Source organism: Athene noctua, chromosome 5 (assembly GCF_965140245.1).
Source record: "Athene noctua chromosome 5, bAthNoc1.hap1.1, whole genome shotgun sequence".
NCBI classification, from domain to species: Eukaryota; Metazoa; Chordata; class Aves; order Strigiformes; family Strigidae; genus Athene; species Athene noctua.
The window spans coordinates 65,110,602-65,135,459 of NC_134041.1; the positions used below are offsets into that span (position 1 = coordinate 65,110,602).

The 24,858-nt window shown below is 44.4% G+C and overlaps 1 protein-coding gene and 1 long non-coding RNA gene across 2 annotated transcripts; both read left to right on the plus strand.

Moving 5' to 3' along the window:
- Positions 1-1,127: 1,127 nt before the first annotated feature.
- Positions 1,128-23,416, plus strand: MKI67 (marker of proliferation Ki-67). Its single transcript, XM_074908045.1, has 18 exons — positions 1,128-1,219; positions 2,335-2,416; positions 2,499-2,614; positions 3,105-3,174; positions 4,081-4,159; positions 4,800-6,302; positions 6,606-6,844; positions 7,620-8,040; positions 10,107-10,222; positions 10,416-10,587; positions 10,676-10,810; positions 13,379-13,651; positions 13,832-14,191; positions 14,591-15,312; positions 15,803-15,878; positions 16,439-17,812; positions 20,181-21,551; positions 22,953-23,416. The coding sequence occupies exons 1-18, from the start codon at positions 1,128-1,130 to the stop codon at positions 23,102-23,104; spliced, it is 7,353 nt and encodes a 2,450-aa protein (XP_074764146.1). The 3' UTR covers positions 23,105-23,416.
- Positions 17,836-19,736, plus strand: LOC141961540 (uncharacterized). The gene is made up of 3 exons (XR_012633774.1): positions 17,836-17,967; positions 18,990-19,065; positions 19,626-19,736. It is a non-coding gene; the product is annotated as an uncharacterized LOC141961540 (long non-coding RNA).
- Positions 23,417-24,858: the final 1,442 nt, after the last annotated feature.

A 24,858-nucleotide genomic window follows, 5' to 3' on the forward strand; every position in this document is an offset into this window, starting at 1 on the left:
AAGAGCCGCCGCCGGGGCTGCGGGGGCTCGGGCCGGGCGGGCGCGGCCTTAAGGCGAGCTTAAGTCCTGCGGCTGGGAGCCCGGAGGCGGCGGCCGCCCCGTTCGCAGAGCCCGGGCTTGGGACGGCGGCGGCAGCTCCGGCGGCGGCGGCGGCTCGTGTGGGGCCGGCGCCTCGCAGGAGGCGGGGGGCTGCGGGGGAGACGCCGCGGGGGAGGCCGAGGGAAGGCTGCCGGGGCCCGGGACGCGCCTTCGGGCTGGGGCCTGGCCGCTCGCTCCGTGCGCGCCTTCGGGCTGGGTGGCTCAGCGCGTGTTTGAGCGGGTGAGACGCGGGGACAGAGTCCGGAGGGTCGCCCTGAAGTCCCCGCGGGCCCTCGCTGCCGCTCGCCGCTCCCAGAGCCGCGCTCTCTGACGGGGCGGTTGAGAGACGCTCCCCCGAGGGTGCCTGGCCTTGGGGACGCGCTCTCGGCGGGCGAGGAAGAGCGTCTCGGCGGGGCCGGCGCTGCGGCTTTGGGGCTCTTGTCTTCCTCCTCCCGCCCGAGCTCACGGCTCTTCCTTCCGCTGCCGCCTCTCCGTGCCCGCCGAGAGGCACTTGCCCCCCGCCCAGCTGCGGCCGATCCTTGCAGCCGTTCCGGTCCCTTCCTGCCGGTGCTCCTGCGGGGGGACGCCGCCGTTTCTTTCCCCCTTGTTCGGGAGGACGCGAGTCCCGTCTGTTGCTCTTCTTTCCTCTCAAGTCGCGTCTAAGCATTTCCGTGTAGAGAAGAGAATGTCTGATCCTTGGAGTGGCGTGGAGTGACTGTTCACACGGCAGTGAAGTGGAGCACGCTGTGCAATACCGGGTGCGTTGCCCCGGAACCCTTGCAAAGGCTCTGATGGTAGGAAATATCTGCTGGAGAGGCCAGAGGAGTATGACCGAGCTGACAGGAGCCCGGGGTGACTGCTCCTGCCGCCCTCTGTAGGCGAGTTGTTTGCTCAGGGCAAAGAGTTTCCCGTTTTCTACACCGAGAGTCTTCTGCTGTACCTTAGAAAACATCTCCTGAAAAGAAGTTAAAAAAAAAATACCCACCCACCCGATTTCCAGTATTTGCATGAGTAATGTTTTGGACGTGCTTTTATAGGTAAGATTAAAGATGCCACTCTTTGGGAATATCATCGTAATTAAACGGAATGGGACTGATGGAATTCGTTTCCCACTAACTGCAAGTTCTTGTTTATTTGGAAGGTGAGAATTGGTTGAGTACTTGTATTCATCAAAATAATATTAGTAATTTTTTTCCTGCAGATTCTTCCTGCAACTTTTGTCCTTTCCTTGCCAGAGCTACTTTTTTTTTTTTTTTTTTTAAGCTTCTGGCCAAAGGAAGTCTGGGAAAGGGCTTAATGGTAATACACTTTAGCCAAGCAAGTGATTGTATAGCTTAATTCTGAGGCAGTTTGGAGAGAATTGACTAGTGCAGTGAGGTACATGTCTTGCTTTTGACTGTCTCATTACATTTTACCTCCTCTAAACTAGGTCTGTTCAGCACTTCCTTGTCTGCCAGATACCTTAAATAACTAATTATTCAGTCTGGAACCCGATTCTGCAGGGCAAATCTACGGGAAGCACTCCAGGGTCAAGAATACTGTTCCTTGGCCTCAGCAGAGCTGCCCAGAGAGATGATACTTAACGGTACAAACATGAATTTCTGCCAGCTGCATCAGGGAGAGGTGTTGGTGCTTCTGGGCACAGCAGTACCTCCGGTATGACAGCGGGTGTGTCTGCTGCCTGCGAGCTGCAGCACCTCAAAAGCTTAAAAAAAAAAGAAAGAGAAAATCTGTACCCTTTGAAACATAACTTTCACTTACTAGGAGCTTTTAGAGAAGGTGCAGGTGGCTCTCCAGGTGAGAGCAGAGCTCCAGCTACCAATAGTCTGTCTCTGAGGGTGATAAGTAACAAATGCTTAAGAGTGACCTGAAGAATATGTGGTGGTTTAAGCACATGCTGGCATTTTGTAGAAATACTCTGCAAGTCTTCAGCAACTTGCAAGTCAGGAGATAAGTAATCTCAAAGCATCAGATACCTGTTGTAGATGTGTCTCCTTTAGCTGGTGACCTGCTTTTTTCAGAATTTGGGTATTTCACATATTTTTTCTGATACGGATTCTCTGCTGAGGTAGAAGCAGGAGTTGCTATTTTTTGCTGCAGTTAGGGAGTTCATTTTCTTGCCATTGCCAAATTTAAGAAAGAACCATGGTGCTGCACATCTATTAGCTGAAAAGTTGGGAAATGACCTAATGCTGTAGTAGTCAGATTCTTCTGTCTTTTGTGTGTCTTGAAACTCCAACTGTCTTTCACCTGCAGGAGAACAGAATGTGATATTCGCATCCAGTTGCCTCAGGTCTCGAAAGAACATTGTAAAATTGAAGTAAATGAAAACAAGGAGGTAAGACTGACCTATTGTAACGAGGTGTACATTGCATGTCTGCAACTTCTCAGGCTACCCAAAATGTTGGTTTTATTTTTAGGCAATACTGACTAATTTAAGTACGATAAATCCTACGCAGCTGAATGGTGATTGTTTTCAGCACCCTGTACCTCTGAAGCACGGAGATGTGTTAACTATTATTGATCGTTCTTTCAGGTAAGTGCCACTGCCAAACTGTTAGTGCCTCTATCCTGGAAGGGGTTGTGCAGGCCAAGAGCACAGAGAGCTTTGTGGACGCAGGCTCTGCTGCTGGATGGACATACAGAAGGTGGCTGGAGATAAATGGGAAAACTAAAATGTCCTTTCCCTATCTTCAGCAGCAGAAGTTAATCTAGTTTATTTCCTTATAGAACTTGTTGAGGAGGCAGGAGTTCTTAAAGATTTTTTTTTTTTTATCACTTTTGGTTTAGCTTAATGTAATATAATAAAGCTAGAATTTTCTAGAGAGATGATTGTGATTTTGTTTCGAGGGTGGTCGTTTTTAGGGGAAAATTTAGAACTAGTCTGATGTAGTTAAAGCCCTTAGAAGTGTCTGTGTGTATTGTTGGGAGTGGACAACTCTTGCTAGGTCATTTGTCTTAATGAGAGGGATTTAGACCTCAGCAATTTGACAGAAAATGTGTGTGGTTTTAAATATTTGTTCCAGATTTGAATATCCTCTGCAATCAACTCCAAGAAAGAAACGTTCTAGGTCTCCAAGAGATGAAACCCTGCAGGTAATTTTGCGGCCATAGGCTTATTTACTGCGAGTAGGTTGGAGTTGGCAGTGATCCAGGGTTCTATTTCCTTGTTCTGTTTTCTTGTTAGAAATAATTTTTCAGCCGCAGACTAAGGTTCTGTTGGAAAATATGAATAAACTCCTTCAGATGAATACTTTTTAAAAAATTAATAATTTATTAATTCTAGACTTGTCAGTTTCTGGTAATAGCTCCTTAATAATCTGCTGTTACTAACACAGGTAAAGTATTAAAAATTAATCCATAGCTCTTTCGAAGAGAGGATGGAATGGAGGAAATGCAGAGTTAGGAGCCTTGGATAGCCTCGTATTTTAAACAGGGATGCTTGCCCTAGAGAATGAGCATGCTTTTTATTCCAAAATAATCTGTTGTTCTATGTGCTAGCACAGTAAGGTGTTGTTAGAATTTATAAATAGCAAACTAAGCCTGTGTTTTAATAATGTATTTCCATTAGTTTCTTTTTTTGTTCTCAGCCAAGTTTTCTCCCTTAAAGGGGATGATGTTAATTTGAGAGTACTGTGGGCTTTGAAAGATTTTTTTTTTTTTTTTTTACTCTTTTATAGTTCTCTTATTTAAGTAAAAACTTTGCAGTAGGTCTGATAGGAAGGTGAGTTTCAAGTGTGCTTCTATATATTCTTCTGATACACCTGCTCTTAGAGCTGATAATTCTAGTGGCAAAACATGAGTGACACTCTTGCTATATAGGGCCTTAAGTGTGTATTGGTCAGTGTCCTTCAACTCGGAAACATTCTAGGATTTCATCTGAATCCTTTTACGCCTGTTTAGTAAACAATGCCTGTATTTCTATGGTGATTTTCAATGTACAGGTGAAAGCTAAACTGTAAAATATTTGTTGCTCTGCTGTAATATTGTGCAAATTTACAGGTTCTTCATGTTCAGCAGGTGGCAGAAGTGGAATTACTACACAAACCAACTTGGGGATCTAAAAGTCTTCATGCTTCAGGTTGGTAGCTGTGTTATGGGGGCTCTCTTGTCTTCTTCCCCTTTAACTGCATTTATTCTTAGGCTGAGAAGAAAAACCAGGTTGCAGAGAGCAAAGGCAGCGTGGTTTAGGACTTTGCAGTGTGAGTCCCGGGTTCCAGTGGACTGGCAGCACGTGGGCAGTGACTTGCTGTGTCTCAGCTGGGAAGTGGCAGCTCTGCAGGCTGACTTTGCCCTAAAGCAGCACAGCCCCTGTGTAAATGCAGGATGGAAAGCAGAAGGGATTGTGGTGAGCTGAGCTGAATGGTGGGTTGATTCTGGGCTCACAGGTTTGTCTTGCGGCGGCCCTGGAAGATGTTTATGAGCCATTGATTCTGATGCAAAACAAAAGCATGAAATACCAAGTGTCTTCCCTGAATGTGGGATAAATTCCATATTACGACTTAAAGTGTAATTAAATATTTAGGTACTAATACTTCTATCATGAGAAGACTTGTTGTTGTTAACAGAGCTTTATTTTCAGTACAGTATCCTGGACCCTGGTTGACCAAGTTGGGAGAGGAAAGGATGGAATTTTCACCTGTATTTATGGAACTCATATTTGTAGTTCTGCCATGTTTAAGTAACTCTGCATCTGTATTACTTTTTGCTTTGCTTTGCAGAGAATGCTGAGTGGGAAGAAAAAAATGCCAATGACAAGAAACAAAGTACAGAGGAAAAAACTTGCAAAGCTTTACCTGTCAAACCTCAAACACCCAAATCTGCACACAGAGCACATCTCTCCAGCAGGAGGCAAAGTGAAATGTCTCCATTTAGTAAACTTTATGAAAAACTGAAATGTGAGATGAAAGTGCCAAAAACTCTGCAAGAGGGAAATGTATGTCACCAAGCTGCAAGAGGAGATGGGAAGAGTGTCCTGCTAGAGCCGAGTGCTCGAACTTCACTGAGTTGTTTTTATGATCTGGGAAGCCTGCCTAGAGAAAAAGCGAGAAGTAGAAGTGAAAATATTGGAGAATGTAAAATAAAGGGAGAAGCAACCTGTTCAGAATTGAACCAGATCTCGGCTGTAGGAAGTGCTACCAGGAAGACTTTTACCAGGAGTCCTCGAGCTTCTGTTTCAAAGGAGATAGCAGGAGATCCTGGGGAAAGAAATCACTTGCAGGATCTTAAGGAAGTAAGTACAGAAGGCAGCTCTAAATGTACTGAAATTACAAGCAAATCCAGTAAGGAGAAGGATGCAAATGCAGCAGTTTCACTAAAGCCGTGCATTGTAGAGTGTTTGGATTGTGCTGATAAAATAACAATACACAGCTGTCCAGCAGCAGTAGCTAAACTAGCACAAAGGACAAACACAGCGAATGTTTCTGAAGTAGATGAATATGTTCTGTCTCCACCGATGTCCAGAAGGAGGAGTCCTGGGTCGCATTTCATAGCACCTCCCAGAGAAACCAGTGGAATGAATCCTGTATATAGCGATACTCCAACAACTCGAGGACGTGAGTCTTTGAAATGTCAGTCTTTTCCAGAAATGTTAGCTGGGACTCCAAGGGAAGATTCAGCGTGTGGAAATGACAGCCCCAAACAGCTGCCTCTGGCAGGAAAGGAATGCTTAAAGCCAAGACGAAACAGTAAGCAGTGTACCCCAGGAAGAGCTGTAAAAGAAGAAGTGCTGACAGAAATTTGTGATCAGGCAAACTTTGTTAAGTCAGAAGAGGAACGTTCTGAAACTCCGGTTTCTCTTTCGAATTCCAGGAGTCCCAGAAGAAGTAACAGGCCAAGTAAAGAATTATCCCGCACCAGTGTCCATCTGGTGACACCGACCTCAGGAGAGTTAACATCAGAACTGTCACCTCCTGGTAGTCCGTATTGTGAGTCTGTAAGACAAAGGGATAGGCCAAGGGCCTCAGGTCTGCTAACTGAAAAAGTCTTGGAGACAAGTGCTGTTCAAGAAAATCCCAGTAAAACTCCAAACAGAAACGACAAGGGAGGTAAAGAAGAGCTGGCCACGAAGGGGCATCACCAGCAGCAAGATTTGGAAGATGCCTGTGATACGAGACCTCGGAGGTTGTCCTCCAGAAGGTCTTCTGGAAATGCTGCCCTACCTAAAGGCAATGAGGCTGTCTCAGAAGTGGATGTTTCTGATGTGCTGACTGGAGTAGACTCAGGTACATATGTTTAATCACTTGTCACTTTTATATTTGAAGAATTCTCATTTTTATGGGAATTTTTTCACTTACCTGAAATGTAGAACTCATTGCTGACGTATTAGCTAAAATATTTATCATGTAGTTATAGTGACCATAAAAATGCACAATAACATGTATAAAAGTTTACTCAATTGAATCTATTTATCTCTTCTGATATGTTTCCAACCTTAAAATGCACGAGTAAGCACTGATTTCTCTGCTGGTGAGAACATTGTCTTGGATTCTTAGATATATAGAAATATTTTCAATTGTTATTTTTAGGCAAGACAAAAATGCTATCTCAGAAGAGGAAAAGTGGTGGTGTGTCACTTCAGCCTTTAGAAAAAAGGAAGAGAGTGTCTTTTGGTGGTCATCTAAGTCCAGAACTTTTTGATAAAAGTTTGCCTCCCAACTCACCCATTAAAAGAGGTGCAATTCCTGCCAGACTGAACTTACCGTTTGGAGACTCGCCACGCGCCGTTCTGAAAAAGGCTCAGGGGTTGAAGCGCTTCGCAGTCCAGGTAAAAGTTGAGACTGATCAGGTTGTGAAGACAACTAATGTGTGCAGAATTTATAAATTCTGAGACTTCTATAAATTAACACCTTGTTAGGTGTATGCGGGGAAGTGGAGATTTTAATGGCAAATTAAAATCGTGTTTAAAATCAACTTGTAATCAGCATTTTTTTAACTTGCTGTTGTAAGAAAGGGCTCAGCTTACACTTTATATCCACCTGTCTCTCTACAGGAGGTGTGTTTTTATTCACCTCACATGCTATTGCTCATTTTCACGCATTCACAGGAGTGTATTTCTGGATGTTTGTGCTGAGCAGCAGTGTCTACAAGCTCCAGTTTACCCTAAGTAACAGAAAACAGAAGTTTGACAGACTGCAGAAGCTACTGCCATGCGGTTTGGCTAGAACTTGGAAAACATTTGCTGTTGATTTAAACTGGTTGAAATGTAGCTCGTGTACTTGATATGAACAAAACTTCTGAATAAAGTAGAATTAGAAGTTCTCTTAATTTCTTCGATGGAATTTGCATGTGTTTTAATGGTTAGGCTAGATGATCTTCAAGGTCTTTTCCAACCTAGATGATTCTGTGATTCTCTCTTGTGAGAGTGTTTTGAAATTTAAAACTTGTTACAAGTTTGTTTTGAGAAAATAATATTTTCAAAGGTTTTTTTGAAATGATCTGAGGATAGTTTATACTATTGTATGTACTTGCTAGGGATGTAGTTGAGCTATGTGCAATAACATTTTATCTTGACCTTTTGTGTTTGTTTTTTTTTCTACCAGGAACTTGCTGAACATTTGCAGAAAGAAACAATGTCACCAAAGCATTTGCCAGCTGGGAAGTCACCAGCTGCCTCATCCCCTGCTTCTGGGAAAGCAAGACCTACACCTCCTTTAGGCTCTCCAGCACCTTTCACAAAAAACCGTTTCTCTGTCTCTCGCATCACGACACCATCACCAATTGCAGAAGAGAAGGATGCCATTGCAGAAAACGTGAATATGAAGGAGAAAAGGGATCCCCGAGTGAAAACCCCTAAATCTTCTCAGGTTCACCCAGATGATAAAACCTCTTCAACAAACACACCTGACAAATTGACAAAAACTGCACAACTTGCTTCAAAGGTCACACCCGTGAGGAGAAGTGGGGCTGTAGCAGTTATCAGTGCAAAAAGAAGAAGCGGTGCCTCTAGTGCCAATCTACTAGGTTGGTTTCAGCAGATAATTTTTAGTAGCAATTTTAATGCTGTAAAATACAGGAACAAAACTGAAGTAGGCCTGTTATTTTGTTATGCAGAGCCCAGCAAATGATTGGCATATCTCTTCTGGCAGTTGTTGGACTTGCTGGAAACAACTTGGGAATTGCAAAGTGTTACATTCTGTCATATTCATAAAGCATATTACTAAAGCATATATGAAACTCTATTTAGAACACATCTTAATGTTCAGAAGTTGACCAATGGTAGAATTAAGGTTCTCTTTGTGAGGTTAGTTGCAATAGCAATCCCAGTCCTTCCAAGTTCAGGTAGTATTGAACTAAATCACGTCGTATCAATGACATCAATTTTGATGTGAAAACCTGAGTTTTATAGCAATCTAGCTTCAGTTTTGTGCCTTTTCTTTGTGCCTTTTTTATAGGCAGTTCACAACTTTTGTCCATGGGCTGAACTGCATTTAATTTTTGACAGTGGTATATAACAGAATTAAAAAACCAGGGTGGTAACCGGGTGTTCATTTGAATAGTTTGAAGCTGAGCATTTGAATTTGAATGTTGAACACTAGTTTGAAAAGGTTTTCACAGCACTGGAAACATTATGATAGGGGACATCTGGTTCTTGATGTTTTTATCTTTGAAGCAGCTTACGGATAATGTGACTTTGTCATCTGCTTCATAAATCAATTTGACTCTTTCAAAGTCAAATTTAAAACTTCCCACTAACACTACTATTCATGCAGGAATTTTTGTTACTCTTTACTGTCTCCTTTTTTTTGTATGTCACTTTAAACTTTTGAACACTGTGCTGCATACGTGTCCCAATGAGGATGTCATCATTAATGTTGATATATGATCAGATAAAATCACAGGCCTTCACAGTGCTTCCTGGTTAATACAGCTGAATGTGGTATGAGTCTTTTAGTGAAATAAGTGAGGGTTCTTTTTTCAGTGGCTTTGGTTCTTCCGTTCATTTTCATAGCAGCAGAGTAGTTCACAAATATTGGTGACCCATCATTTCTCACCACCTCTCTGTAATAAGCGAGTGGGTTTTTATATCAGTGCATCAGTTTATTCTGTAATGTGAAAAGAAAGCCACAGTTCTTAAAAATTTTGGATGTCTGCTTGGTATCCAAAATAAAACCTTTTGCTTTTTCAGATAATTTTCTGCATGCTTGGCACTCTTCTATGTATTCTGAACGCCCTAGCAATGGCAGCTTTTAAAAAGTCTTATTTACAGACTTTCTCTAACTTGAACAGCAATTCTGACAAGAAAATCATAACATTGTTTTCTTCAGGAAGGGCATTCCCCTTGTTATCTGCACTTGAAGAAAACCAGTGGTTTTTTATATAATCATTGTCTTCTCATAGTCCTTTTCTGAAGTAAAGGAGGTAGATGTCCTTACAGCTTCATTTATTAGCCACCTGTAACTATTTTCCCTATTCCTCTGCTGTGTACAGAACGATGCTGTGATAAAGGCAACTTTGCTTCAGGAATTTTCAGAGTATGTTATAAAGAGAAGGTGATATAAGAAAAAATTATGGAATGTCTGTGTAGATCTAAATGCTATAAGCAGTATAAATAATTGCCTGACTGTGAAATCCTTGGGAAGGTGGTGAAAGAAAAGCTAGGTGGTGTTCACGTAGAAGCTGTTGCTCTGATGGTCAATCTCATATCCCACCAGGGAAAAATTCAAGTATAATAATGAACGAGACCGAAAGGCTCATGGCAAATTTCTGTTGGAAAAAAATATTTCCATACAAAAAGAGTGAGGGTGGAACTGGGTTAGCTTTTAGTGCTAGGATCTAACATCTATTTGATGCTGTATAAAGCTTTTTGTTGTTTTGCTGTGGAAACAGCCATAGTGGGTAACTGGACACTTTCAGCTGAAATTGGGTCTTCCAACTGAGAGTGTTTCACAGAGCACTTCAGTGTAGGTGTTGTCAGGTGAGGCAACCGCTTCCCTGTGCCTGACTGTAGCAAATTCACAGGGAAATAAGTGAGAACTTCCAGTTATACAGCTGACAATTAAAGTGGTTATTTCTCTTTTGCTTTCTAGTTGCAAAATCTTGGGCAGAAGTGGTAAAACTAGGTGTTGCAAGACCACAGTCAAAGACTGTTAAAAGAAGTGTCCGAAAAGGAAGATCCCTAAAGAAGAAAACCACATCACCAAAGGTATTATTTTTGGTTTTGCATAACCACAAACCAGCTTGTAGGTATTTTGCTACAGAAATGGGAAGCTTATGAGCTTTTAGTATGATGTTAAATGAGTGTTGATGTCTTTTTCACAGCAAATAAGAAATGTAGATTTTATATAAAAGCTATCTTAGTTTGCTAACTTTTTTTTTTTTTCCTTTTCCCTCTGCAGACTCCAGAAAGAAAAATAAAAGGTCATTTTAGTACAGGTCATGCAGAGTCACCTGCTACGATAGTTGTAGGTAGAGCTTATTCCACCACAGTCACAACAGTTGGACAGGTCCCTAAAGTGGTAAAAAATCCTATTGTGATGCTAAACATGAATATGGACGAAAGCTTCACAGGTAAGGTGTTTAAATCTGTTGCTCACTCTGCCAACTGTGTAGTTCTTTTGTCAAAGTGTATGTTCATTTCTCTAAATTTAATTTATAGGAATAGCTGAAATGTTTCAAACTCCAGAAAATAAGAGTGGAAAAACATTACCTTTGGCCTCTGTTCAAAAGACTGAATTTACACCAACGGGTACCGCAGTGGAAACTTCTGAATTGCAGACTCCTGAAGAATCTGGTATGTTATTTGAAAAGAAAGGAAATGTTTTGGTATATTTAGAGGTAGCAGTGAACACTGATGTGTCCGCTGCTTGAGACAGCGAGTAGGCTCAACCTAGGCAGGCTCGATGTATCGAGATAAAGCATCTGGCAACCCATAAAAGGGACCGCTGACTTTTATCATGTATTAAGATATTTTTGTAGTTCCAGTTAATTTTTGAGTGGGTGTTACTTTATTTATTTGATGTGAAACTTCAAAATGTTGAAGCGTGGCACTTCGTTAATCAGTTGTCTGGATGCATCGAAATCCAGTGACAAAGTTTCATGGTAAGAGGTCATTGTGTAATCTTGTAGAAAAAGTTCATTAAAAAAAAAAAAAAGAAGTTTTGGGTTAGAAAAATTTGTGTTGAGATGGTACTTTGTTGTGCATCTTTTCCTAATAACAAGCTTGTCTACCAGTCATTGTGTCCCTGTATAACCCAGAACTCTTGAAATTAAAATTCTGTGTTCTTGAGAATTTAGCAAAATTGAGCATCATCTACTAATGACGATGAGCATCACGAAAAATCAAGAATTAAGTCCTCCAATATTTAAAATAATAATTGAAATATATTTTGGTTTATTTCAGATGTTGTGGAAGTCAGGCTTAGGTATAACAAAGCTTGTTAAAAATTCAGAAGGGAGTCCAGTAAAAGTGTTTTCTTTGAAAAGAAGAACTAGTAGAGTGATCGTCATGCACTTGAAGATGTCTGTTAGCAGCTGTTAGTTATTCTGCTCTTTAGTGCTTTCCTTAAATCAGTGAGCAAGCCCTTAATCTTAGATTCTACAAACGCCAGTGCTTCTGTATGTCATGAATATGTTAGTTTGATCGTTTGGGGAATACGAGTTGAAAAACTTAAGTTTATTTCTTAATGTTGCTGGACGAGGAATTTGGAAGGACTTGAACTTCTTATGATTAGGACTTGCCAGGATAGGAACTACAAAGGCAAGTTATTGCTAGGTCCTACAAGCCTTGATTTAAAAACTGACACCAGCAGACTTGCATACTTTATTTCTAGCTTGAAGATGAGGGTTATGATTTTAAAATGGATAGTTTTAAGATTGAGTTTTTAGAGTTAGCCTGTTCGTCCAGCCTGCAGTACCCTTGCTTGTTACTGGCTGGCAGGTAGAGACTCAATAGCTGCAACTCTGAGCCTGATCCACCGGCCAGTTCTTGATTCAACCAGTTGCCTGTTCATATACCTGTGATGTTCTCGAGTACCAAAATATTGTGGGAGAGAGTGTTGAAAACTTTGTTAAAGTCACATTGAATATTATAGCCACTACGCCCTTTCCATCACAAAAGGTAATTGGATCGATCAGGTATGACTTTCCTCTGATAAATCCAAGCTGACTGTTTCCAATAACCCTGTTCTTCCTATGCCCAGAGGTGTATTTCAACCTGTGGCACTGTTTTTCAAGGGACCAAAGCAAAGTTCGCCTTTCAACATTCAAGGCTTTGTTTTGAGTATACTATTCCAGAAATAGCATTTCTGGCACAGAAATAACATGTTTGTAGACAAGAGACCTCGGTAGAGGAGAGGTGAGCAACCCCCAAAGGTGTGAAACTGCACAGGAGCAGGTGCTGGGTTCTCCACCTGGGATGGAGTGATCCTGGCTCTCCCTCTAAGTTGGGGAATGAGGGGCTGGAAAGCAGCGCCATGGGAAGCCATGTTGGGGTTGATGGCAAGGTGCATTGTGGGTGGTGGCAACCAAACATGCCATCCGTGTCCCAGGAGATGGCAAACACCACACAGCTGGCCAGTCGGGGAGGCAACTGTCCCACTGGGCACTGCAGAGCTGCGGCCCCTCCTCGAGTTTTGGCGCCTGGAAGTAGGAAGGAGATCAGAGTGTGTGGAGAGGATGGTGACCAAAGCGCAAGGCCTCAAGGGTAAGGCTTGCAAAGAGCAGCCGAGGTGGCTTGGTTTGTTGTTGGGCGTTAGGAAGAGGTTCTTCCCTGGGAGGGTGGTTGCTCCGCGGCGCGGGCTCCTCAGGGAAGTGGTCGCAGCACCCGGCCTGGCAGGGCTCGGGGGGCATTCAGACAAGCCTCGGGGTTACATGGTTCAGCTGTAGGCAGTGCTGTGAGGAGCCGGGCGGTGGGCTCGGTGATCCTCAGGTGCCCCTTCCCGCCTGAGATATCCTGTGATAAGAATTTTACAAAAAATGTCTTTTTTTTCTTGCTTGGTGTCAGAAAGGTCAAATGTATGTACTTTAATGTCAGCATTTCTGCTTTATGTCTGGTATTGCATCAAAACAGAGGGAATTGCAGTAAAAAACTTGCAGCACTAGAAATTTTAGGGACGATAGAAAGCATTTTAAAATCAGTTTCAATGAAAACAGTATATTTTTTTAGTCAATTTTGTAAATGTCTGCTGTTGCTTGTAGGATCAAATTACCAAACCCCTTGTTGATGCACGCTTTCCCATTTGGGTTTGTAGAAGGCTCTGGCTGTTTGAATCCATTTTTCCTTAGTTATATGGCAACTAGAAGGTTTGGATTTTCTGCTTCTTTCTTTTTCCAAATTACATAAGTCTACTGCTTGTTTCAGGAGAGATGATGGTGTCACCGTTAAATAGTTCAGATGCTTCAGAACAGAGACAAGATAGTCCAGATCTTTTTCACTTTCAGACAGAGGAGTCTGTGAAGTTTGTATTTGATACATTACCCATGAAAACTCCTGAAGAAATAAAAGCTATGGTGGGAGAAAATGTTGGTGTGGAGAGTTTGTCACTCATTCCAGAAAAAGAAAGATCTCGTCTGAAAGCAGGAAGAAAAAGGAGAACACCAAAGCAGAAGGGGGAGCCTCTAAACGCCTTGTCGGGCATCAGGCAGCTCAGGATGACCCCAAAGCGCAAGTTGGAGCCTGCAGAGGCCTCGTTGGGCATCAAGGAGCTCATTATGACACCAAAACGCAAGCCAGAGCCCATCGAGGTCCTGTCAGGCATCAAGAAACTCATGAAGACCCCAAAGCAGAAGCCAGAGCCCATCGAGGACCTGTCAGGAATCAAGCAGCTCATGAAGACCCCAAAGCAGAAGCCAGAGCCCATCGAGGACCTGTCAGGAATCAAGCAGCTCATGAAGACCCCAAAGCAGAAGCCAGAGCCCATCGAGGACCTGTCAGGAATCAAGCAGCTCATGAAGACCCCAAAGCAGAAGCCAGAGCCCATCGAGGACCTGTCGGGCATCAAGCAGCTCATGAAGACCCCGAAGCAGAAGCCAGAGCCCATCGAGGACCTGTCGGGCATCAAGCAGCTCATGAAGACCCCGAAGCAGAAGCCAGAGCCCATCGAGGACCTGTCGGGCATCAAGCAGCTCATGAAGACCCCGAAGCAGAAGCCAGAGCCCATCGAGGACTTGTCGGGCATCAAGCAGCTCATAAAGACCCCGAAGCAGAAGCCAGAGCCTATCGATGACTTGTCGGGCATCAAGCAGCTCATAAAGAACCCGAAGCAGAAGCCAGAGCCTATCGATGACTTGTCGGGCATCAAGCAGCTCATAAAGAACCCGAAGCAGAAGCCAGAGCCTATCGATGACTTGTCGGGCATCAAGCAGCTCATAAAGAACCCGAAGCAGAAGCCAGAGCCTATCGATGACTTGTCGGGCATCAAGCAGCTCATGAAGACCCCGAAGCAGAAGCCAGAGCCTATCGATGACTTGTCGGGCATCAAGCAGCTCATGAAGACCCCGAAGCAGAAGCCAGAGCCCATCGAGGACTTGTCGGGCATCAAGCAGCTCATGAAGACCCCGAAGCAGAAGCCAGAGCCCATCGAGGACCTGTCGGGCATCAAGCAGCTCATGAAGACCCCGAAGCAGAAGCCAGAGCCCATCGAGGACCTGTCGGGCATCAAGCAGCTCATGAAGACCCCGAAGCAGAAGCCAGAGCCTATCGAGGACCTGTCGGGCATCAAGCAGCTCATGAAGACCCCGAAGCAGAAGCCAGAGCCCATCGAGGACCTGTCGGGCATCAAGCAGCTCATGAAGACCCCGAAGCAGAAGCCAGAGCCTATCGAGGACCTGTCGGGCATCAAGCAGCTCATGAAGACCCCGAAGCAGAAGCCAGAGCCCATCGAGGACTTGTCGGGCATCAAGCAGCTCATGAAGACCCCACATCAAGAGATGGAACCTGTTACGCCTGGAAATAGATCTCAGAGATTGCGGGACACTCCTGCCCAGGAAGGGGAAGCAGTGAAAGATGTGGCAGGTGTTACCTCTGCAAGGAAAATCCCAAAGCTGAAACATCAACCAGCAGAAGCCATGGTTGGGGTCGGCCGCATTTTCAAGACACCGAAGGAAAAATTTGAACCCATAGAAGATCTGTTTGGTATTAGTACCTTAGTGAAGACTCGGAGAGAGAAGTACCCACCGGTTGAGGATTTTGTGGGTCTGCAGAGGCTGATGGCAGAACCCAAGCAGAAATGGTCTGATTTTGAAGAGGACTGCGTTGGACTTGCAGAGTTGTTTGAAACACCAGAGGAAGAGAAGGTAAAATTCTTTTTTAGCTTTTGGAAGGAATGTATGTGAACTTTGAGGCCCGTGGTTTTAATGAATTCTTAGGCTTCCTTGTGTGCCACCTTGTATGTTAGAGCACTTGAAATATGTCATGCCCAGAACCTCTGGAGGAAATAATACCTGCTAGAGAGGCACCTCCTGTTGGGGTGAGAACACTAAAGATGGCAATCTTTTTATTCCTTGGTAGCTGTCCAGGTGAATGCCCTCTTTCTAGGAGACACGGGGGGGGGGGTTTGTTACTGTTTTCTATATATATATTTTTTATATATATATTTGTGACATATTTGTGTGCTAATACCGAATATACAGATGCAGTTACAAAGCTGAGTTGATTTCATGTTTAGAGGAAAGTGTTTGAACAGACTTTCTTCAGCCATTCCTATACATTAGTTTTGTCTTGGTTGGCTCCGTTATTTCTGGTGCTGTCAGAGATGGATTTATTGATGATGGTTTATTCCCTTAGGTCACATCAGGAAGTGTTGGGGATTCTGAGCAAGAAGATCCTGCCCCTCCTTGTACTAATTCCAGTCACAAATATGGTAAGTGCAAATACTTTGTCTAGAGGCATGATGAATATACCAAGTCATATATGTTGCTGTGAAGTTCTGACATGTTAAAATTCCCAAGTACACGGTGTGCAGCTGTATCTTGTACCTGCGAAGGGACAGCTCATGGAGTTTGTGCAGTCATCCCTAATGAACAGCAGGGGCTGGAATTGCACTGCTGCAGAAGTAATGGTGCAGTAATTTGTTGGTGTGCTAAGGTTGGCATCTCCCAACTTAGCAGTGTAAAACCTCTCCACTTAAAATTACTTTTTTTTTGTAAAGACTTCCCAGACTTCCATAGCTTAAACCTATGCATGTTACCTACCCTTTAAACCAAACATTTTTGGTCAGAAGCCTGTCCAGTGTAGGAATTAGTTAACATCTTTATTTTAAAATTTTTTAAAGATACTAGTTTGATTCTTTTGAGCAAGATGACTCTCTTAGGAAAATTGAAACTCAGAGATACTTTGATCAGTCATAGTAATATGTACCTTTTGTTTGTGCTCTTTTCTTTGTAAATACTTTGAATTTGGAAAAAAAATCCCCTGTTTCAGAAGATAAAGGAAATGTTTCAGAAGGTGAAGATTCTCAACAGAAGGAAGCACCTAGTGAAGATGGGTCTGCCCAGAGACCAACAAAGGGCAGATCAAGGAAGACAGAAGTACCTCCTGCTTCAGCAAAGCAGCGTGAAAATCATTTGAATGCAAAAGAATTGCAAAGTCTGGGAGAAAAGAGCACCCAAGAGGAGATGGAAGAGATCGGTACTTCAGTAGCTAAAAGCAGAGGAAGAGGAAGGAGAGCAAACCGTTGCATACAAGAGGAAATGGTTTCACAGCATCCTCATCAGGAAGAAGTGGAAACTGATTCATTTGTGGGAGGACATGGAGCTCCTCAAAGAGGAAGAAGAGGTAAAGGGAAAAATCCTACTGAGCTAAAGCATCCAAGTGAGAATCTTGAATCTTGTGGCAAGGATTCTTCAGTGGTACGAAAACAACGTACAAATAGAAAACAGACTTTGCAGGAGTGTGGCATCAATGGCATATTAGAGACTGAAGATGATCCAACCAGATCTAGTAGCATTCAAAATGAAAATTGTCATCTGCAAACAGGTTTAAAAAGATCTGAAAACAATCCTGAGCAAGGTGGTGTAGACGACAGTGAGGAAATGCTTCTGTGGCCTAGAAGATGTGGAGTCAAAGCAGCAGAAAGCAGAGAACCACCGATTCCACCTCAAAGAGCTGGAAGAGCTAGAAATAACCCCGTTAAACAAGGTGCTTCAGAGGACCTTCCCAGAACAAGAAGGCAGCTTCGTAAAGGCCCGTCAGCAAAGAGAGAAGGAGACAATCAGAATTGTAAGGAAGATACTAAGACTGCCACAGCAGAAAAATCTGAAAGCGGGACTAAACTTGAGAGAAAGACAACAGAGAATAAAGTGAAGTTTTTAAGAAGTGCCAGAAAGGCCTCAACTGAGATAAAAGCAGACATTTGTGAACTGGCACTTGAAAATGTACAAAACATTCCAAAACCCCAGGAGACTTCAACTGCAACTGGCACTGAAACACAGTCAGACGTCAAAAATGAGATTAAAGGACCTCAGGGCGATACTGTAGACAGCATGTCGGGCATCAAGGTACTGAAGAGAACACGAAAGCGCAAGGCAGAACCCCTCGAGGCCGTGTCGGGAATCAGGCAGCTCATGAAGAACCGTCAACAAGAGCTGGAACCTGTTACTGCTGGAATTGGCTCTCAGAGATTGCTGGAGACTCCTGCCCAGGAAGGGGAAGCAGTGAAAGATGTGGCAGGTGTTACCTCAGCCAGGAAAACTCCAAAGCTGAAACATCAACCAGCAGAAGCCATGGCTGGGGTCCGCCGGATTTTCAAGACACCAGAGGGGAAGGTTGAACGCAGAGCAGATGGATTTGGTGTTGGTACCTCAGTGAAGACTCGGAGAGAGAAGTACCCACCGGTTGAGGATTTTGTGGGTCTGCAGAGGCTGATGGCAGAACCCAAGCAGAATTGGTCTGATTTTGAAGAGGACTGTGTTGGACTTGCAGAGTTGTTTGAAACACCAGAGGAAGCGAAGGTAAAATACTTTTTTAGCTTTTGGAAGGAATGTATGTAAATTTTGAGGCCTGTGGTTGAAATGAATTCTTAGGCTTCCTTGTGTGCCACCTTGTATGTTAGAGCTTGAAATATGTCATGCCCAGAACCTCTGGAGGGAATAATACCTTCTGGAGAGGCACCTCCTGTTGGGGTGAGAACATTAAAGATGGCAATCTTTTTATTCCTTGGTAGCTGTCCAGGTGAATGCCCTCTTTCTAGGAGACACAGGGATTATTTTTTGTTGTTTTGTACAGCTGCTTCATGCCCCATAGATGGCATTTGAAGCTCTCTCTGTCTCTGCACATCCCAAAGCATTGGGCATTTCCCAAGACATGTCCCCGCGTGATCAGTTCTTGCTCACTGTGCCCCTCAGTGTTTGTGTCCCCGCTCCCCGAGTGATGCCTGTTTCAGAGAGGGGGCTCTGTCGCTGTGCGTTTGCCTGTGTTAACATGTATTTCCACTGAAGGAACCCCAAGTAGTTCCTGAGGTTGCTCTGGGTTACCATTCTGACCTTATAATTCACAGCTTCATCAGTGTTATCATTTGTGAATTGTATTAGTATTGATTTTCTGTTCAAAGCCAGATCCGTAGGTAAAATATCAAGGATCACTGGGCTTAGTGCTCATCTCTGTAGAACTACAATCAAACACTAGAAAAGACTGCAAGAATTCGCCTTCAATACCCCAAATTCCTTCTGAGCACTCACTTAGACACTTTTCACTCAATCTCATTAATACTTATTCTAACTCTGTACAGTGTTTGTCATCTCTCAGTTAAAAATCTGCTGCACTAGCTCAGATGACGAGTGTTAGGTTCGATCTATTTGTGTGCTAATACCCAATATGCAGATGCAGTTACAAAACTGAGTTGATTTCATGTTTAGAGGAAAGTGTTTGAACAGACTTTCTTCAGCCATTCCTATACATTAGTTTTGTCTTGGTTGGCTCCGTTATTTCTGGTGCTGTCAGAGATGGATTTATTGATGATGGTTTATTCCCTTAGGTCACATCAGGAAGTGTTGGGGATTCTGAGCAAGAAGATCCTGCCCCTCCTTGTACTAATTCCAGTCACAAATATGGTAAGTGCAAATACTTTGTCTAGAGGCATGATGAATATACCAAGTCATATATGTTGCTGTGAAGTTCTGACATGTTAAAATTCCCAAGTACACGGTGTGCAGCTGTATCTTGTACCTGCGAAGGGACAGCTCATGGAGTTTGTGCAGTCATCCCTAATGAACAGCAGGGGCTGGAATTGCACTGCTGCAGAAGTAATGGTGCAGTAATTTGTTGGTGTGCTAAGGTTGGCATCTCCCAACTTAGCAGTGTAAAACCTCTCCACTTAAAATTACCTTTTTTTGGTAAAGACTTCCCAGACTTCCATAGCTTAAACCTATGCATGTTACCTACCCTTTAAACCAAACATTTTTGGTCAGAAGCCTGTCCAGTGTAGGAATTAGTTAACATCTTTATTTTAAAATTTTTTAAAGATACTAGTTTGATTCTTTTGAGCAAGATGACTCTCTTAGGAAAATTGAAACTCAGAGGTACTTTGATCAGTCATAGTAATATGTACCTTTTGTTTGTGCTCTTTTCTTTGTAAATACTTTGAATTTGGAAAAAAAATCCCCTGTTTCAGAAGATAAAGGAAATGTTTCAGAAGGTGAAGATTCTCAACAGAAGGAAGCACCTAGTGAAGATGGGTCTGCCCAGAGACCAACAAAGGGCAGATCAAGGAAGAAAAAAGTACCTTCTGCTTCAGCAAAGCAGCGTGAAAATCATTTGAATGCAAAAGAATTGCAAAGTCTGGGAGAAAAGAGCACCCAAGAGGAGATGGAAGAGATCGGTACTTCAGTAGCTAAAAGCAGAGGAAGAGGAAGGAGAGCAAACCGTTGCATACAAGAGGAAATGGTTTCACAGCATCCTCATCAGGAAGAAGTGGAAACTGATTCATTTGTGGGAGGACATGGAGCTCCTCAAAGAGGAAGAAGAGGTAAAGGGAAAAATCCTACTGAGCTAAAGCATCCAAGTGAGAATCTTGAATCTTGTGGCAAGGATTCTTCAGTGGTACGAAAACAACGTACAAATAGAAAACAGACTTTGCAGGAGTGTGGCATCAATGGCATATTAGAGACTGAAGATGATCCAACCAGATCTAGTAGCATTCAAAATGAAAATTGTCATCTGCAAACAGGTCTAAAAAAGCCTGAAAACAATCCTGAGCAAGGTGGTGTAGATGACAGTGAGGAAATGCTTCATTTCCTTAATAAGATACCTGCTGCAGGCAGTGACAGTCCTGCTCTTAACCATCGACAGTGGGCAGGAAATGCACAGGCAGTACTTAAACCAAAGCAGACTGAAATCCCGCAAGAGAATCTAGCACAGAAAAATGGAACAAGATGTAGAAGACTTAGAGGTAGAAACGTTAATTTTAAACTTGAAGAAGGCAGCTTCAAGATATGTGGAGGAAATATGGTTTTCCCTGAGTGTGAGAAAGGAAAGACTTGCAAAGATGGTCAGCGTGAGACTCCAGAAAATCCTTCATTGCAAGTGAGGAGGAGCAGGAGAAGGCAAGTTGAATCCATTCCACAAGTACCTTGTGTTCCCTCTATGGAGAACCAAACACGAATTGCAGGTGATAGCAAAGATGAGGCTTCCCTAAAAGAGCAAGATTCAGGTTTGGCTGCTACTCCCTCTTCAACCCAAGAGAATCCACTGAGAAGAGGGAAAAGACGAGAGGTTGCTGCAGCATCACCAACACCTAGATCTCCTCCTGTCAAAAGGCGTGGGTTGCCAAAAGGTGATGATAAAAAGATGAGTGTGAGAGAAGAGGAAAATCCATCATTGGGAAATAAATCTTTGCCTGCAAAAACAAATGCATCAGCGAGGGGCGCAAGGAAAAAGATTGATCTAGGAGGAGAGGTAGAAACTGGTAATATAGAGGAGCGTACTAATGAAGAACAAAATATGTCTTTGGAAACAGTGTCCCGTGCAAAAGAGAAGCCATTAGGAAGGGGCAGAAGGACAGGAACTGCTCTGGCATCCCACACAACTAATCCCATTTCTCTTCGAGGAAAACGCCGTTTGCCAGCAGATAGTGGTAGAGAAGAAGCTCCTAAAGAATATCGAAATGTTCCATTACAAACTTTTGATTCACCCGTAAAAGAAGATCAGCTGAGAAGAGGCAGAAGGATAGGAATTGCCCTCGTGGTAGAAGGCACAAGTTCTGTTCTGGGCAATCAGGGGTTATCAAAAGAAAGTACTAGAAAGAAGCTGATTTTGGCCAATCATGGAACTCCTGAAGAACAGCAGAATAGACTTATGGCAGTAGCTCCATTGGCAAAAGGAAATCCATCAGGAGTGGTCAGAAAGAAAAGAATTGCTTCCAGATGTGAAGAAACTACTTCCCCTTTTCTCGGGAAAGATCCTGTCTTGCCCAGAGATAAATGTCAGAAGAGGATTAAGACACAAGAAGTTGCCCCTGAACAACAGGCAACTGCCTCTTCTCTCAGAAGAAAATGTCAGTTGCCAGCAGATGACTTGGCGTCCAAAAAACTAAGATCAGGTAAGGCAAGAGTTGGCTTTCTAACTAGAGCTAAGTTATTGGTGGCTGTAAAAATACTGCGTACAAAATTCTGGTATTACTGTGGGCTGCCAGGCTCTAACGTAGATATAGAGTCGGGGTGCACTATAGCGAGAAGACTTCAGTGCGTAGGGTCTGTGTTACCTTATATAAACCAGATGGTTTTCCGAAGTCGAAGGGATTGGTTTTATGGGGTAGGACACGGGTTGTTCCTCTCTGAGGGTATTCAGATGTCTTCCTGCTCTTCTCTGATAGATTCTCTCCATCCTAAACAATGTAGTTTAGAGTAACTGCAGCAGGGAACTGACGTGGAGCTGAAGGTGGCAGTGACAGAACAAGTTTATAGCTCCCATTGTTCATCTTTTCTGCAAAATTCCATCCGTGCTCCTGCTTTGCTAGCTCTAGGTTTTGGAGGACCTTCTCTAGCCATCAGCTGGTTTTGAAGTTGATGCGAGAAGGGCCTGAAAGTGTATCTGGGCTGAAAAGACAGCGAGAGTTCCACGTGTCCCCATTTCCTCCTTTCCTGTTCTGCTTTCCCCAAGCCAATGGAATTCTCGCTGCAGACACCTAAAGCCTTCCCTGCAGTTTTCAGCTTGATGCGATGAAACTGCCACGATGCAATTGGGAAATACTCTTCAAGAAATGCACGCCAATGGAAATGACAATGTTCAGAGCTACCTCTTGAGGGATTTCCTGCCAAATGGTGTTAAAAACCTTCTTGTGATGGGACAGTGCCCTTTGTTTTGTTTCTCTTTGGCTCTTTCCCCTTCCTACTGCCAGTGCTTGTCCTCATCGAGCACATACCTCTCTTTTGCCATGTATCTGTCTTGGTTGACTGAGTTTTTTCCCGTTTCCCTTCGCACACTTGCTAGTTCCTGCTGCCTGCTACTGCTGTAGGTACTCCCCAAAGGGTTGGTCTCTCGTGATGCTTTACTGCCTCCCTGGAGTTTCTCTTCCGGTGAGGTCATCTCTCCTCACAGGGATTTCAGGGATGGTTTCTATGTCTGGTGCTTGGGTTAGTGTTGGTCTCTTGGAGCAGCTTAACTTCTCTGTGCTATCTCGATCTTCGGTGGTGGGTATGTTTTAGTTTTACATGTCAGTAAAAGGAACTTTAGCTGAAGTGGCAGCTAATTGGCTTTGGTGCTCTCATTAATGTTAACCTACTCTCAGAAATAGCTGTAAGTCCTCGGGGATCTATCCTCAAGGATCGTGGATGTGCAGCAGTATGGGCTCTGTAACTGGTTTGTTGAATTCATAGGTGCAATCTCTGGAATGTCGTCGTTAGGGCCATTTCCTTTAAAAACAATGTAACTGCAGATTGAATTTTGTATGAAATGCTTGATTTGTGATACAAATTTTTTATTTTTATGTGTGTATAAATAGAGTGCGATGAAAATAAATCACTCCAAAAAGGAAGAAGAAAAAAAAATCAAGAACAACTTGTTGAAGAGGATGTAAGGGCTCCTCAGACGACTGGAGGGATGGACAGGAAGACGAGATCAAGCACAAGAACAAGTGCAAGGACGAGGAAATAATCTTAACTGTCACAGAACCAGCTTTTAAATCAATTCAGTAAGTGAAATGGCAGCTTTTAATGAGAATTGATTCCACTCAGATTTTAAACTCAGGTTTTCATAAGCAGTCAGTGATATAGTATCAAAATATAGTTTTTAATGTGTTTACAATACTTTGTAGGTATCTGTTTTAATAGACTTGTCTGTGTTAGTGCTGCCTGAAACCATGGGGTGCTTGTGCAGAACCCCAAACATAAAACCCATCTTTTTGTTACAGTATTCCTCCACCTTTTGGTTGCTCAGTACAGCAGTCAGGAAGCCATAGTACTTCACTGCCAGTTTAAGCTATTTTCTGTTTAATTTTCCATGTGCTTGAGTCTTATTTCTCATCTCAGTTCTGTAAATATTCTTTTAAAAAAGCATAAATGTATTAGTATTATGATACTGAAATTTTTATGATTTTTAAAACAAGTTCGTTGTATTGCAAAGTGCGTTTTTAGGTGATTAAATTTGCAAAAGCTTCAGGGCGTGTGTGTTGTGGTTCTTAAGCCCAGGTAGGAACGGTACCGAGCGCTGCCCTCCTGGCAGCATCTTTCCGAGCTTCCCCCTTGGGCGCCCCGCGGCGCGTTTCTGGAAGGTTCCGGGGCTCTCCTGCCGCGCAGACGTTTCCCTTCCCGACGCGGCCGGGCTGTGCGAGTGCTCCCGTGTGTGAGAGAGAGGGGAGTAGTGAGGGTGTGACGGGGGGACGGGGCCCGTCCCCGTGGAGCTGCGATGACTGTGGAGCAGCTGCTGCGCTCTGGGCACCGCTCTGGGAGCCGGGCTGTGGGTACCAGCGGGGAGGGGCGGCTTCATGGCGGGGGGCTGCCTCTCGCTGTGCTCAGGGCGGAGAGGGAGAACATTCACCTCGGGCATCTTAACCTGGGGGCACTTGGAAGGCCGGAGTTGCCCGATGGAGTGCTCGTCGGGTCCTGAGGAGTTACACATGGCTCTGCAGCTGGGTGCTGTGGGGATGTTCTCCTGAAGTGCTGGGACCATAAACCCAAGCCAGGGTTGGCCTGCAGAGGAATCCTGTGTATTTTCTAAGTGATAACCACTGTGCTAGTAGGTGTTGCACTCAACATGTGGATCTCGGGTGTATCCTTACTGTCCCGGTGTGCAGGCGAGATAAGCGGGTCCCAGAGGCAGCCTGGGACTGGCCTGGGACCTGGCGTGTGACCTTTTGGGGAAGGACAGTGGCCCTTGGGGCGAGTTCTTTGTCGAGTCTGTTCGTCCTCAGGCTCCCGCATTCAGTAAGAAATGCCTTGGGCGCTGCCCGGGCTTTGAGAGCTCAGTCGCGGCACCGCGTTAAGGGTTTGCTGATTTCGGGGGTTAAAGCGCCGGACCGCGCTGGTGCCCACACCCGAGGGGGTGCGAAGGCTCTGGGCACTTTCTCCTGTCGCTCGGTGCTGCTGCGGCCGGCTGTGCGGCTTCGTGCGTCCCGCCGGAGCAGAGCCGGAGCAGGAGCCCCGGGCCGTTCCTCCGGACCGCCCCGAGCCGCAGCAGTGTCCGCGGCAGAAATGCAGCCGGCGGGGCACAGCCCCGACCCGCGGGACTCCGCCGCGGCAGCGGGGGGCATCTCCCGGGCGGTGCCGGTGCGTGCCGGCCGTCAGCGCGCTCCTTCCTCCTCCCGCCGAGCCGGCGGCTGCTCCCGGGCGAGGAGTCCGAGCGCCGCGGGGCGCCTGTCCCCGCCGAGCGGCCCCGGTGCGTCCCGCCCGCCGCGGCGGCTGTCAGCAGGG